This window comes from Hydra viridissima, unplaced genomic scaffold (assembly GCF_058129835.1).
Source record: "Hydra viridissima isolate aposymbiotic clone 2 unplaced genomic scaffold, HvirCarnegie_v1 scaffold_13, whole genome shotgun sequence".
Taxonomy (NCBI): Eukaryota; Metazoa; Cnidaria; class Hydrozoa; order Anthoathecata; family Hydridae; genus Hydra; species Hydra viridissima.
Window position 1 is genome coordinate 6,688,356 of NW_028324312.1, and position 13,387 is coordinate 6,701,742.

At 30.0% G+C, this 13,387-nt stretch overlaps 1 protein-coding gene across 1 annotated transcript; it reads left to right on the plus strand.

Moving 5' to 3' along the window:
- Positions 1–3,804: 3,804 nt before the first annotated feature.
- Positions 3,805–12,599, plus strand: LOC145195309 (putative acyl-CoA dehydrogenase 6). The gene is made up of 5 exons (XM_080073125.2): positions 3,805–4,409; positions 5,519–5,728; positions 6,382–6,696; positions 11,790–11,951; positions 12,163–12,599. The coding sequence occupies exons 1-5, from the start codon at positions 4,031–4,033 to the stop codon at positions 12,399–12,401; spliced, it is 1,305 nt and encodes a 434-aa protein (XP_079929251.2). The 5' UTR covers positions 3,805–4,030; the 3' UTR covers positions 12,402–12,599.
- The last annotated feature ends 788 nt before the right edge of the window (positions 12,600–13,387 follow it).

Genomic DNA, 13,387 nt, shown 5'->3' on the forward strand with positions numbered 1-13,387 from the left:
CATTATTACACCTTTTTTTTTAAATATTTATGAATTTGATGTTTGTTTTACCTTTACTATTGTTGCTATAATTATTACTGATACTATTACTATTTGCTGAAATATTTATAGATTTTCAAAATGTAATTTGAATATTTTTGGTGTCATTATTTTAGTTATTGTTACTCTAAATAATATTTTTGTAACTAAAATCTAGGGCTTTCGTAATGTTTTTCATAGGTTTCTTTAATCTTGTAAAACTTTTTTCTTGTGGAATGTGTTTTAATATTTACGCATAGGATAAATGAAAAGGATGAGCAATAGAAACAATTTTAGAATTTACAGGGTGTTTTTTACTTAAAAACTCAATAAATCAGGTGCTTCAATTTTTTTTAACAAATTTTTATTAGTGAATGCTGTGCAAGGTGATTGCTACTTGATAGATGCAGTTTGTTGAACGGAAAAATCTTTTTCAAATATTTTTTTTGTGACTGCGTTTTTAAAACGATTTTGCATAATAAATCAGCTCCAAACGACTAGTTTAATTTAACAGGTGTATGGCCAAGCTGGAATTTTACAGGCCTCATTCTATTGTAAAATGTAATGTGGAAAATTTCCGCAGTTTTTTTTTAAGATTCAGGTTTGTTCCTTTAGTTAACTTAGACAGAATCATGGTACCACGGTTGTATAAAATGGGATCAACCCTGATGTCGTGTCCTAAAAAAGGTTTTTGATTGATTGCCATGAGTGCTCTAGTCGCTAAACGATAAGTCCCAAAATTTGTCATCAATTCTGGATAAAATAGCACTAAATATATTGTAAATTACTAAAAACATGTTTTTTTTAACGAACATGAAATCTAATTTCGTAGAAAGTTAAGGTTGAGAACATAATGGTAACAGGTAATGAAATATGTCTTAGAATGATGAAATTAACCTCACGGGCTCAGACGTCATTTAAACGTTTGTGCTTGCTGGGAACAAGGAAAATAATATTGAAATAATATGAGGTGATAATAAATTTTTTTACCTACAACTATTTGCTTGAATTATATAAATAAATCACCATGCCAAATTAAGCAAAGAGTCACGAAGAAAATAAAAAAAATTGTGCTGGAAGAAACGGAATAAGTCCTACCAGGCTGACCTAGCTCCCCTCTTAAAAAGAATGCTAACTTTCAAAACTTCGAATTGATCCTAGCAATCCAAGGGAATCCAATGAATAATGTGAGATGTGCCGCTCTAGTATTAGGAAAAACTGAAAAAGAATTCTTTTTAAAGTTGTACAACTATCAAAGTCCGGCTTGGTCCCTGGAGAATCAGAATGCAATTTTTTGCTTTGTAAAATTGGAAAATTAAAATACAATCCACTCTTCGTTTTAATTTAAGAAATTGTGGAGATGTTCTTTTCAAATGTTGATAATGGTTTCACGCACAACTCCATCAAAACGTCTGTGCGAAATAGTTTAGTGAATGCTATGTCGAGTTATTCTTTGACTGCCTAGAGATTTGCAGCATCTATAATTGCAAACAACAAAGAATTGCTGGGTAGAACAATTCAACTTAGTCAGCAAGATGGAGGCATTTCTCTTCCAGTCGTTCCAGATAAGATTTTAAAACAAAGCAACATGTATTTAAGGCTTTCAAGATTAAAAGTATTTATCTAATTATAAATATTCAAGTTCTTCTTTAAGCGCTCGTCTCTTAGTTGAAGGACCATGCTTTACAACGAAAGATCTTTTAGAGCTTTATTATTTTCTTTTTCACTTGCTTTCGCAACATCCGTACCTGTAAAATGTTAGATTAAGCAGAGTTTTATTAATCTTTAAGAAAATATTTTTTTAAAAGTTTACCAAACGATAAGCAATTTTTTACTTTGTGCTTTTGGATAAATTTTTTTATGATAAGCTGGATTTTATTTTGTAAAAATTGTTTGTAAATTTATAAAAATATAAGTTAAAAATAAATACATTTATAAAAATATAAGTTTTGTGTAATAGTATATTTGAAAGGAGTGGTTTTTATCTATTAACTTACTATTATTTATATATTTTTTACACGTCTTTTATTTTTAACTGATCCTACTGATTCTTGAGGATTCAGATTTCAATATTCTTCTCGAGTATTCTTCTCAAGTACCAGAGTATTCTTCTAGAATACTGTGAGGGTGGAGTTTTTAATAATATCTGATTGTTTGATGTTTACGTTTGTTGCGTAAAGGGTAAGGGGATTAGGGATGTTTGGGTCTAGTGTTGTGCGGATTAGATATATGGAGGTTGGGAACAAGGTTAGTGGTATGGGAATTACTTGGTTAGGAATGGGGAAGGTTTATCGTTTAAGGGCTAAGGTTGTATTTGCCGTCCTCAACTTATTCTGTTATATAATAAAACTCAATAAATGTTCTATTAAGGTGGAAAACTCCTCAGAAATATGAAATTTTTGAAAAAAAAAATTATTTTCTTGTTTTGTGCAAAATTTATCAGAGATTCACCATCTGAAAACCATTTTTGAAAATTCGCTATAGATCTTCATTAAAATAGATTTTATTGAACCCTAGTATTTTAAGCTTCCTTAACAGCCGCCATAACAACGGCACTCTTTTTTACCTTTACTAAAATATTGTCCAAAATCCTATTCTTTTATACTATTTTTTTGAACAATGGAAAATACAATTTACTTTTCAAGTAAATTGTATTTTTTATTGTTCAAAACAACTTGAGTATAAAAACAGTTACTGGAAAGCTCATAAATATATCATAAATCTTCTACAATGGCTAAGGCTTGCAGAGCTAAGCAAAGAGCTAAAAATAATAAAAGGAAAAAAACATTTAATGTAAAAAAGAACTTAGTTGTAAATAATGTATGAATGTAGATATGGAATCGAATATTGTAGATATGAACATAAGTATTACTAAAAGTATTGAAGATGTAAATGTAAATAATGAAAAAATGCAAAACCCATATCAAACTGGTACATTTTAAGATTTATTTTTTTTTATATACAGATTTGCATATTTATTTACACTATTTTGAAGTTTTTTATGTTAGCATTCTTAAAAGCTGTTTTTCTCAGATGAAGAGTTTTTAAGACGCCGGCCAGAATATCTAAATAACTGAAAGTTGTGTTATGCCAAAATTTTAAGTATGAATTTGTTGGATTTTCTTCTGTGATTTAAACGTGACAGATTTTTTTAAAAGTTGAATCCAGTCCTTAAATAGGTCAACAAAGTCGTAAAATTCGATCAAGTTTTTTACATGTACTTTGGTCCAATATATTAGCCTATTAAAAATTATTATGAAAAATCTTCTTCTTTCATATCACAGAACAAGTATGCAGAAAAAATTTTGTTAAAATTGTGTACATCTTTAAATAAATTGGCTGGAGTCTTTCAATATTTTGGTGTTTTTGGCACCTGCTACAGCTACCATTTTACCCCCAAAAATTTTTTTTTTGTTTTTTTTCAGTTAATTTCATTTAAAATTTCAGTTTCAAAATACTGTTTATATCAATTACTTCTCTTTTATATCTTCTTTTTATAAAAAATATCTCTTCTTTATTTAAATCTTCTGGTTATTCTCATTTAATCAATATTAAAATCAATAAGTAATATTTTGCAAAGGACCGGCGACATACTACAACTGTACCAAATAAAGAAAAAAATACTTTGTTAGTCTATATCAAGGTTCTTCGTTCCACCACGTACGTATAGAATTTTTCTGACCAAGATCAATTTCACTCTTCACATAGATACACAAAACCACGATTGTTGCCATAGGCTATTAATTTATGTTTACACTGAGCCACGATCGTGGCTACACGTGCTTTAAGGGTTAGTTAGATTTTCATATTTTAATAATCAGATATTAAAATGGCGATTTTGTAGCGTACAATAAGCAGACTGTTTTATTTATTCCGAATAATTTTGAATTTACATATTTCCAGCATTTAAGTACAAAGTTCAACAGGCTATAATGTTTTTGTCATGAATGATGTTCTAACATAAACGTTTTGAATAGTGTAATTCTAAGTTTTTAGTTAAGAAACCTAAAAAATGGCAACATTAAAATTGCGAGGAGTTCAATCTAGGAGTTTTAGTCTTTTTACAGGAATAAAGTTGCAGAAGGAAGCAATCAAACAAAGCGATTCAAAGCGAGTAAAATTATTTGAATCTCCTGTAGAGGTTTCAGATAGTCTGGCTGATGAAAGCATATTTACATTAGAACATGTAGAAATAAGACGATCTCTACGTAAACTAATAGAAAAAGAGATTAACCCCTATGTAGATTTGTGGGAAGAAGCAGGCAGTTTTCCTGCTCACAAAGTGTTTAAGCTTTTAGGTAATGCTGGATTTCTTGGCGTGAACAAGCCAGTCGAATATGGAGGTTTAGGATTAGATTTCTCTTTCACAATGGCTGTACATGAAGAAATGAGTAAGTATAGTTCTTCGATAAATTAAGAATATTTTCTTAGGCTGCCCTAAATATTAAATTTCTGTTGTTGTTGTTAAAAGTGTAAATGCAGCGACAAAAATATATGTTTTTATCTAACTTTTTACAACGTATATACGATATAGCTATATGTATCTATCTTGACACCTGTTATTAGATTTCATTTGTTCTAAATACAAGTTCACAGAATTTTCTTTAGCTGCTGAATATTGATAACAATTTTGTAGAAAGTGATTTTAAAGTTCTACCTAACTTTTAAGTAAAGGTTTGGAACTAAACTAGAATTTATAGGATCTAATAATCATGAGGCTTGTGCCTCATATACCTCTGCTTTAATCTAATGCTGACTTAAATAAATTATTTGTATTAACATAATATTTAATTCAATCAGTTAGAAAATCTCCAAAACATTACAAGCATAGTTTTTAAACATTAAAATCAAAGTTCAAAATAAATTGTTACCTATATTAACTATTTTAAAATGAAAGCAAAGGTTTTAACTCAATCTAGAAACAGAATGGAAAGATCTTTCAAACAGCAGTACACAAGCTGTTGAAAAATCATATAAGTTTAACTCTGTATATTGGTTATAAATCCATTCAGGTAGAAGCACATTTAACTGACACCTAAAAATGTAGACCAAAATATGCAAAATATGTTTCAGGCTCTGATTAAAATCTAATTCTCAAGAACATTCCAGGACACTCGTTAAAATCCAGAACATCCCAGGACATTCTAGGACTGTAGATATCATGTGTAGCCAACAAGCATCTCCAGCTGCTAGAACACAATTTTAAATAGATTAATTAATTTATAAAACAGATTATCTATGAAATTTTAGTATGAAATTTTTTAATTTTAAATAGTTAATGTTTTAATTTTATTTGGAAAAATAATAATTCCAGGACATTTCAAGACTTTTTGACAAAATCTAATTCTCAGGAACATTCCGGGACACTTGTTAAAATCCAGAACATCCCAGGACATTCTAGGACTGTAGATATCATGTGTAGCCAACAAGCATCTCTGGCTGCTAGAACCAATCCTGTTTAAAATGTACTTTTTTCTAATTCTATTTTTATTATTTTTAGGTAATATTCGATGTGGAGCAATCCCCATGGCTATTGGTGTTCAGGCAGACATGTGCACACCAGCACTTACAAACTTTGGGTCTGATGAGTTGAAGAAACTGTTTCTTGCACCTAACATTGCTGGCGACATTGTTGGGTGTGTTGGAGTTAGTGAGATAGAAGCTGGTTCAGATGTGTCTGCCATCAAAACAACTGCTGTTAAAAGAGGAGGTTTTATATTCTATTTCTAAATATTTTATTCTTTAAATAATGCTATAACTTCAAAACATATCACTGCTCAAATTATTTTAAAGATTAAAGATCTAGTCATAATTTCATCTGTAATTTAAAGTATAAAAGTACAAGTAAGTTGAAAACTGCAATGATTGGAGTTGTTTTCCAAGATATAATTTGCTCAAGTTGTAAAATCTTAAGCATCTGACTTTCAAAATTTTACTCTTAAGATATCTTGTTACACCATATATAGTAAACTATAGTTTGCCATAACATCTAGTCTAACCCTCTCCTGAAAAAAAGACCTCCCACTCCTTTAGAACTTTTAAGAATTATCTTCTATAACATCAACCCAAATAAGTTTAATCCTTGAATTAAGCATTAGAAAAGAAAGAGAATAACAAAATCAATTTTAAAATAAAGGTAATCATTTTCTATAATCTTTCTATAATCTTTTTTGAAGTTTAAAACTTATCTTTAAAGTTTCTCAATAAAAATGTAGATTTAATTCTAATTTTTTAGTTCAATTTTTGTTTGATTGCATATCAATTTCTGATCTGAATGGATGTTGTATTTCTATTTATGTTTTTCTTTTTTAATTCATAGATGTGAAGTCAGAATTTTTTTGCAAACAGAAATATTTCATTTAGATGATTATGTAATTAATGGAGGTAAAATGTGGACCACAAATGGTGCTCAAGCAGACTGGATGTGTTTGTTAGCCAATACTAGTGAAGGTCCAAATCATCATATGAATAAAAGTTTGATATGTTTACCAATGAAAACTAAGGGGGTTTTTGTGCAGCCGCCATTGAAAAAACTTGGAATGCATAGTTCTGATACTGTGCAAACATTTTTTGAAGATGTCGTTGTGCCTCAAAAATATCGAATTGGTGAAGAAGGTCTTGGTTTTCTTTATCAAATGAAACAGTTTCAAGATGAACGCCTTGTTGGTGCTGTTTCTGGTAAGTTTTTGCTTCAAGTTGTTTTATTTTTACTAGAAATGAGATGGCTATGACTATTATTTGTCAAAGTTACAAATTAAAGAATGTTTATAAGATTAGTTTATTGTCTGATGATTTGACCTAAAGTTTATTTTAGGGATCTAAAAAATTTGTGTCCTAAAATAAAATATTTTCTTTTGGAATTCACATACATTTTCTTTTTGCACATAACATGTGAGTTGAAGCTGAAACTGATTACAGAAAGAAAAAAGTAAAAAACAAATGTAGTAATTTATTTCAATGCAGGTGAATTCTTGTAACATTTAATGATTTTTACCATTAATTGAGTGGAGCCAACCATCGACCTCACCTTTCATTGAGTTTTAGCATTTAACTGGAAGATCCTGTTTTGTATTTAAACACATCTTAAATATATCTCATGATGATTTTACTGACTCTTTCAACAAATATAATAAGAAATTTTAAATGATTTCTGAAGCTTGATATTGTAAAATTTTGTTGTGAAGTGATAAATTAATCGCAACAAAAAATGATTCATTTATATATCACTGCTTACTTTTCAGACTAAAAAATGTAAGCAATTTAAATTGAAGGTACAAATTTAATTGGTTGGCAAGAAAGGAGAATTTGGGTTGACCATTTGTCTTCACATTGCCAGGTAGACTCTGGATTTGAGTGCATCTAAACTGCAATCTACAGAACCTATCTGTGCAAATTTATCACATCATCAACAGCAAATAGCTTAACTCAGTTGAGAATTGCTGAACCCACAATACCATCAACTTCTCTGATCATTGCATGGTACAGCAAACATCAAGATCAGCTTTTAAAACAGTCAAAAAGTGCTAGTTCTTCACCATAAATACAGCATAAAGCTTCTAAAGGTGAATGCTAAGAACCATGAGTTTGAATTAGATCTCCAGAACTGGTTTAGTGTAAAAAAGCAGTTGAAAAAACATGAGGCAAAATACTTGGCATAGAATGAAAAATAATGCAACCAGACTAGGTGAGTGCAAAGACGTTTAGTCTTCAAGAACAGCAAGGCAAACCTAGAGATTCTTCCAACAAAGATGTCCTAAAACTGTCAGAACTACAGAAGAAGTACTTTCCACCTTGTACCAGGCAGACAAAGATGCTCACCTAAACAGTCAGCTCAATGAACAAATGCTAGCTACCAAGAGAAACCAACTGAGAATGACATAAGGCACCTGGAATCAACAATGCTATCACAGCTGAAGTCATCAAGAACAGTGGCAAATTTCTTTGGTATCAACTTCTCACGATATGCCAAAAAAAGTTTATGAGAATAGTATCCCACCAAATAATGGACACTAGTGTCATTGTCCCAATACAAATATTCTGAGTTTCTGAGTGTTGAAATTACAGTCTATAAAAAGTTGCAGTTAAATGGCATTAATCAGATATTTCTAGATATCAGAACAAGAATGCCTTTGAAAACCTCACCAAACAACTTTTTTGGTAGAAAGTAGAGTAACGTTTTGAATAATTTTTTACATTGTATAAAGTTCTTGTTCAAAACCTCACCAAACAGCTTTTGAATATTTAAAATTTCTCATTCTTAGTTAAAGTAGTTATTTAGTAATCTTTTTATCAAATGAATCCTCTTCGTTAAACAGATTCAAAGTAAATTACTAGTTTTTTTTTTTCGAATCTTGTAGCATTTCCAAATGAAAGTTGGAGCTATATTATAAAAGGAAGGTTAGAGCCAGAAAATATAATGGCTTTAATGAGAACTTAACCGAATTTCTTCAAAATGTATAATATAAAAAGCTGATGCAGGAGCAAGTTGTTGCAAAATACTGTGTTACTCAAAGAACGATTTAGAAATATGCCAGCATACTTCCTGGCAAGATATTAAAAATAAGATATTTTTAAGATTTGCGTCGCACTTTCTATGCAATAAGTAGATGGCACGAAAACATAAGCTACATTTCTGATTTACCGAAAAAATATGATAAATGTCAAGAAGTTCGCATAAAAATTGAAATCCACAACTATAAAATTGATTCCGAAATTGATAGCGGAAATCGTTAATCCGAAAATTTGAGCGAGCTTTTTTTTTTTTAAACAGTTCATTGTTTTGAAAACAAAAGCAGAAATTAAACTCAATCTCTAATATTTCTCATTTACAAATTTAAAATAATAATTTGTTCCACAATTCATTTTTCACCGTCTACCTCGACAACAGATAACAGTTGGAAAGAAATTTAAAAAACATGAGTTTGGGCATGAATAAATTTCTTACTTTCTTCAGACCAAACTCTATTTTCACATAAGTTTCTCCACAAATATCAAACACCAAGTTAATCATTAAATGTTATTTGCAAAAAAAGAGACAATTAAGGTTAGTATCACTAATAATAAAAGAAACTGCTTTGCCAATTACAAATAATTTTATCTAGATTTCTTTATATTGCAGTAGCACACTAAATTTGAATATGAAAACTCAGAATTTAATTGTAGAATAGTTGTACTACATTCTATAGAAGTATTTGAGTCTAATGTCAAAAATAATCTCATCCAGTGGTATTAGCTTTTGACTCATACTACTTTTGTTATAATCTTTCACCTCCTTTGTAGTCACTTGTTTGATGTTGTCCCAAAAGTCCTACATAGTTAAATAATACATTTTAACTTTGTAATATTTTACAACATTGATTACATCCTATACTATGATATTGCGTTATTGCACCATTTATATTAGGTACCATTTATACCTTGGGCAATAGGTTACTTTTACTATATTAAAATTATGTCAGGTAACTAAAGCTGATGCCTGGCAATTTTTATCTTAGTAAAAATGACACAACTTTGCTAACTCACAAAATGTGTAAATGGCATCTAAGAGTCAACATTGACAGGTGATGATAATAAAGAAATACTTTTTATAAAGTAAAATTATCAAGGATATGATAACTACTGACTTTCTCTCTCCTACAAACTTACACTAAATGATTAAAAACAATTAAGCTTTTCAGGAGACGACAAATAATTTTTAGATTGATCAGAGCAAGCTTGATTATTATTTTAATTTCTGCAAAAAAAAATTGTAATAAATGGAATTGAATTGTTCAATTTTAGTTTGCTAGAACAATTTTTAGGATATTTTTTTATGCTTTTTAAAGTTATTTATTGTAATTTATAGAGTAGTAGAAGTGAGAAGGCTTCCTTTTAAGGGCTTATAATAAGCTGCATTTCAGAACCTATACATTTTGTCTGGTCAAAATGGATCCTGTTTCTGACAAACCAAGCTAACATCTAATGCAAATAAAATTTGGTAATCTAATTTTTAAACTAGGTTTAGAATACTTTTGGAAATGTATTACATGTCTTAGGTAGTAGATATTTGGAATGGGGAGTCCATTTGCAACTGCTTCAGAATAAAAAGCCTAGGTTTTTTCAAGATTGGCAACCATTGCTGTTTTTGAGCCATCTGTGAACTTGCCAACAAATCTTCTCATTAAAACATCTTTGCATTCTCTAACCCAGTCTGCCAAACAAATTTTTTGTGACAAACTCAATGACACTCGAACTGCTTAGGCATCTTTTTTCTGTCTCCTTGGATAGAATACGTTAAAAGCATATTAGATATAACATACAAAGTTTGGAAATGGTATTATGTATAGGGTCAACACAGACAGGCAACAATAACAATAAAGGATAACTTTGATTTAGTGTGATGAAAATCATTTAGCATGACATTGTAGTTTAAATACTTTGAAATTACTGCTTAATTGCTGCTGTGTACCTGTTTTTGTTATACCTTAGAAAAAAATTTTTTATTGGAAATTCTGTTATTTAATTATTGCCTTCGTGGTATGTCTATAACATAGGAAAAATGCAGTGAAAAAATCACTTATAAATATTTAATGGTTTTAGTCGTTTAATAAAATATTCATTAGCTGACCTTTGTAAATTGATAAAGAACTTCTAAAAACTCCTAAAACATATTTTTTTGAACATAAGACAGTGCTGGCCAGTTGCACAGAAAGATTCATAATTGGAAATAACTGAAAATGTATATTTAAGATAAGGATTTTGGGTTTACTTACATTTCTTTTTTGAAATTTTTTTTTCTTGTGGCATTTAGTTGAAAGTTTGCACAACTGTCCATAATATACACAAATAAAAACAAAACCATGGATTAACTGAATAATATCTTTTCGTTTTTCATGAATTCGCTAATATTTTCGCCGGAGAGTATTTACGATTCGAAAAAAAAAATTTATAATAGAGGCAATTTGGGGTCATGAGCTTGCGTCAATTTTGTCGAATCCGAAGAAATTTATCGGTTTTACGATTCTTGTAATTCTGATCGGAATGAGTTTTATAGTAATGACCCCTGGACGCTATTTGACGGTATATTGCGGGACTTTTTAATTTTATTTTTTCCGACAACGAAAATTCATAGATCACCCCCGAGCACCAAGTTTCAATATTTCCAGCAAAGGAACATTTTTATACAATTTACAGTTTTCAGTTACAAATTCTTAACATGGCTTAACCATTAAACTGTAGGTGAGCAACTTTTTTTACCCCGTGGTCCAAATAAGAACAAAAGTTGGCGCATGTGACTTTTTCCGGATCTGATTAAAACTCTCATTAGACATTCCATTTTATTTTGTCGTATTGATTTTAATTAGCCATTGGGTGGTTTTCTATATGAAGTCAGGAAACGTCAAAATTAATTATGAAATTAAGGGTGAAATAAGTTGTTATTGGCAGGGCCTTCGAAACCGATTTTAATAGAAAATGGCGGTAACTGAGTTCCTTCTTTACAAAAGAGTAGAAAAGAGGAATGCTTTTCTTTCAAACGTGCTCGGAATTAGCTGTAGACGCCCAGCATAAATTCTCGATTGTTCATACAAGTAACCTTACTAAGCAAATGACTTGTTTCACGGTTCCTTTTTAAAAAAAATATTTAATAGTCACCTGAATTAACATAAATCCAAAAACTTAAGGCAAATTTCTATAAGTTACACTTATGCTTATAAAATCTATTACATGATTTAATACATAATACCTTTTTGTATGATCAAACTTTTTATATGTTTGTAGCCTATACTTTTTAGCCCTGACCATATGCGATAGATGTATAAAGGAGACAGCCAAGTATTGCCATCAAAGAAAAGCGTTTGGAAAAACATTACTCAGCAATCAAGTTATTCATTACAGATTAGCAGAGTTACAAACTGAAGTAGAGATGTTACGATCAGCCATCTATCGTGCAACAGGTGCGTTTTGAATGCAATCACTTCTTGAGCATTTTTTAAGTTTAAATCTATTTGAAAGTAAAACAAAGAAATCATTATTTATCGTAGAGATCATTACTTATCGTCTCAGCATTTTGTTACTACATTTATCTTTTTCTTTTCTTTTTTCAGGAAATTATTTTGCTCATTTTTGATCTTTTCGTGCCTTAAATAACAATGAAGTTATATTTAGGTCTCTATGTGAAAGGGAAAGATGTCACCTATCTTGCGAGCATGTGCAAATTAAAGGCTGGCAGACTACTTCGTGAAGTTACTGATGCATGTTTGCAATATTGGGGTGGTATGGGATATATGGAAGGTGAAATAAGCAGGGCCTTTAGAGACTCACGATTGGTGTCAATAGGTGGCGGAGCAGATGAAGTGATGTTGGCGATAATTTGCAAACATATGGACACGTTACCTAACTCTTAATGGAGAATTAGCACTTCCAGGTTGTTCTGAGAAATAAAAAGGACTTTACAATGTTGAAAGACATTGATGCATTTACGGATACCGATTGCCAGGAAGTACCTCTTAACAATTTCTGTTGTCTTTTTAAAAAGTGAACTAAACTTACCCAAAAGCAATTATCCTATATTATCTATACCAAATATCAAAGTTAAATATAAACTAAAAGTCTATTTATTTTTAGTATATCAAAAGCTCAGTCAATTTAAAATTTTAAATTTCAATTATGATATAAATCATAAATGTCAATGTGTGAAAGAGCTTTCTTACTTCAAACAAAATGATTTTTTACTTCAAACAAAAGACTTTTTTACTTCAAACAAAATGATTTTTTACTTCAAACAAAAGACTTTTTTACTTCAAACAAAATGATTTTTTACTTCAAACAAAAGACTTTTTTACTTCAAACAAAAGACTTTTTTACTTCAAACAAAATGATTTTTTACTTCAAACAAAAGACTTTTTTACTTCAAACATGATTTCAAAAAAAAAAAAGTTCCAAGAGTGCAATTTCAGAAAAGCCTCATTTACACTGCTTTAGATTTGGATCAGGGATTAGCCGCAGGTCCCTTGGCATTGCCGGCATCAGATTTAAAATATATTTTGTTAAGTCATTGTTTTATTGTGAATACTCTATATCAACGAATGCAATTCTTCATTTTCCATAAAGCGCTTAATTTCAACACGAATTATCTCGAAACAATTGGCTGGGTGAATAAAAATGAGCAATTGCTTTTATTCGGTAATTGGTCAGCTTTACGTGAATAAAAAACTTCAGCAGTTTTCCTTATACTTTTATTCGCGTAAAGGTAAGCACTTTACTCAGTAATTGTTCAATTTTACGTGAATAAAAACTAAAGTAAAGTTGCTGAAGTTTTTATTCACGTAAAGCTAACCAATTACTGAGTAAAAGCAATTGCTCATATTTATTCACCCGGCCTAATGCTGAT

Excerpts from the sequence above, each read along its gene's own strand:
- LOC145195309 (XM_080073125.2), top strand. The coding sequence starts at position 4,031 with ATGGCAACATTAAAATTGCGAGGAGTTCAATCTAGGAGTTTTAGTCTT. Across the intron at positions 4,410-5,518 it reads GGCTGTACATGAAGAAATGA|GTAATATTCGATGTGGAGCA; the intron begins GTAAGTATAGTT and ends TATTATTTTTAG. Across the intron at positions 6,697-11,789 it reads CCTTGTTGGTGCTGTTTCTG|CCCTGACCATATGCGATAGA; the intron begins GTAAGTTTTTGC and ends TATACTTTTTAG.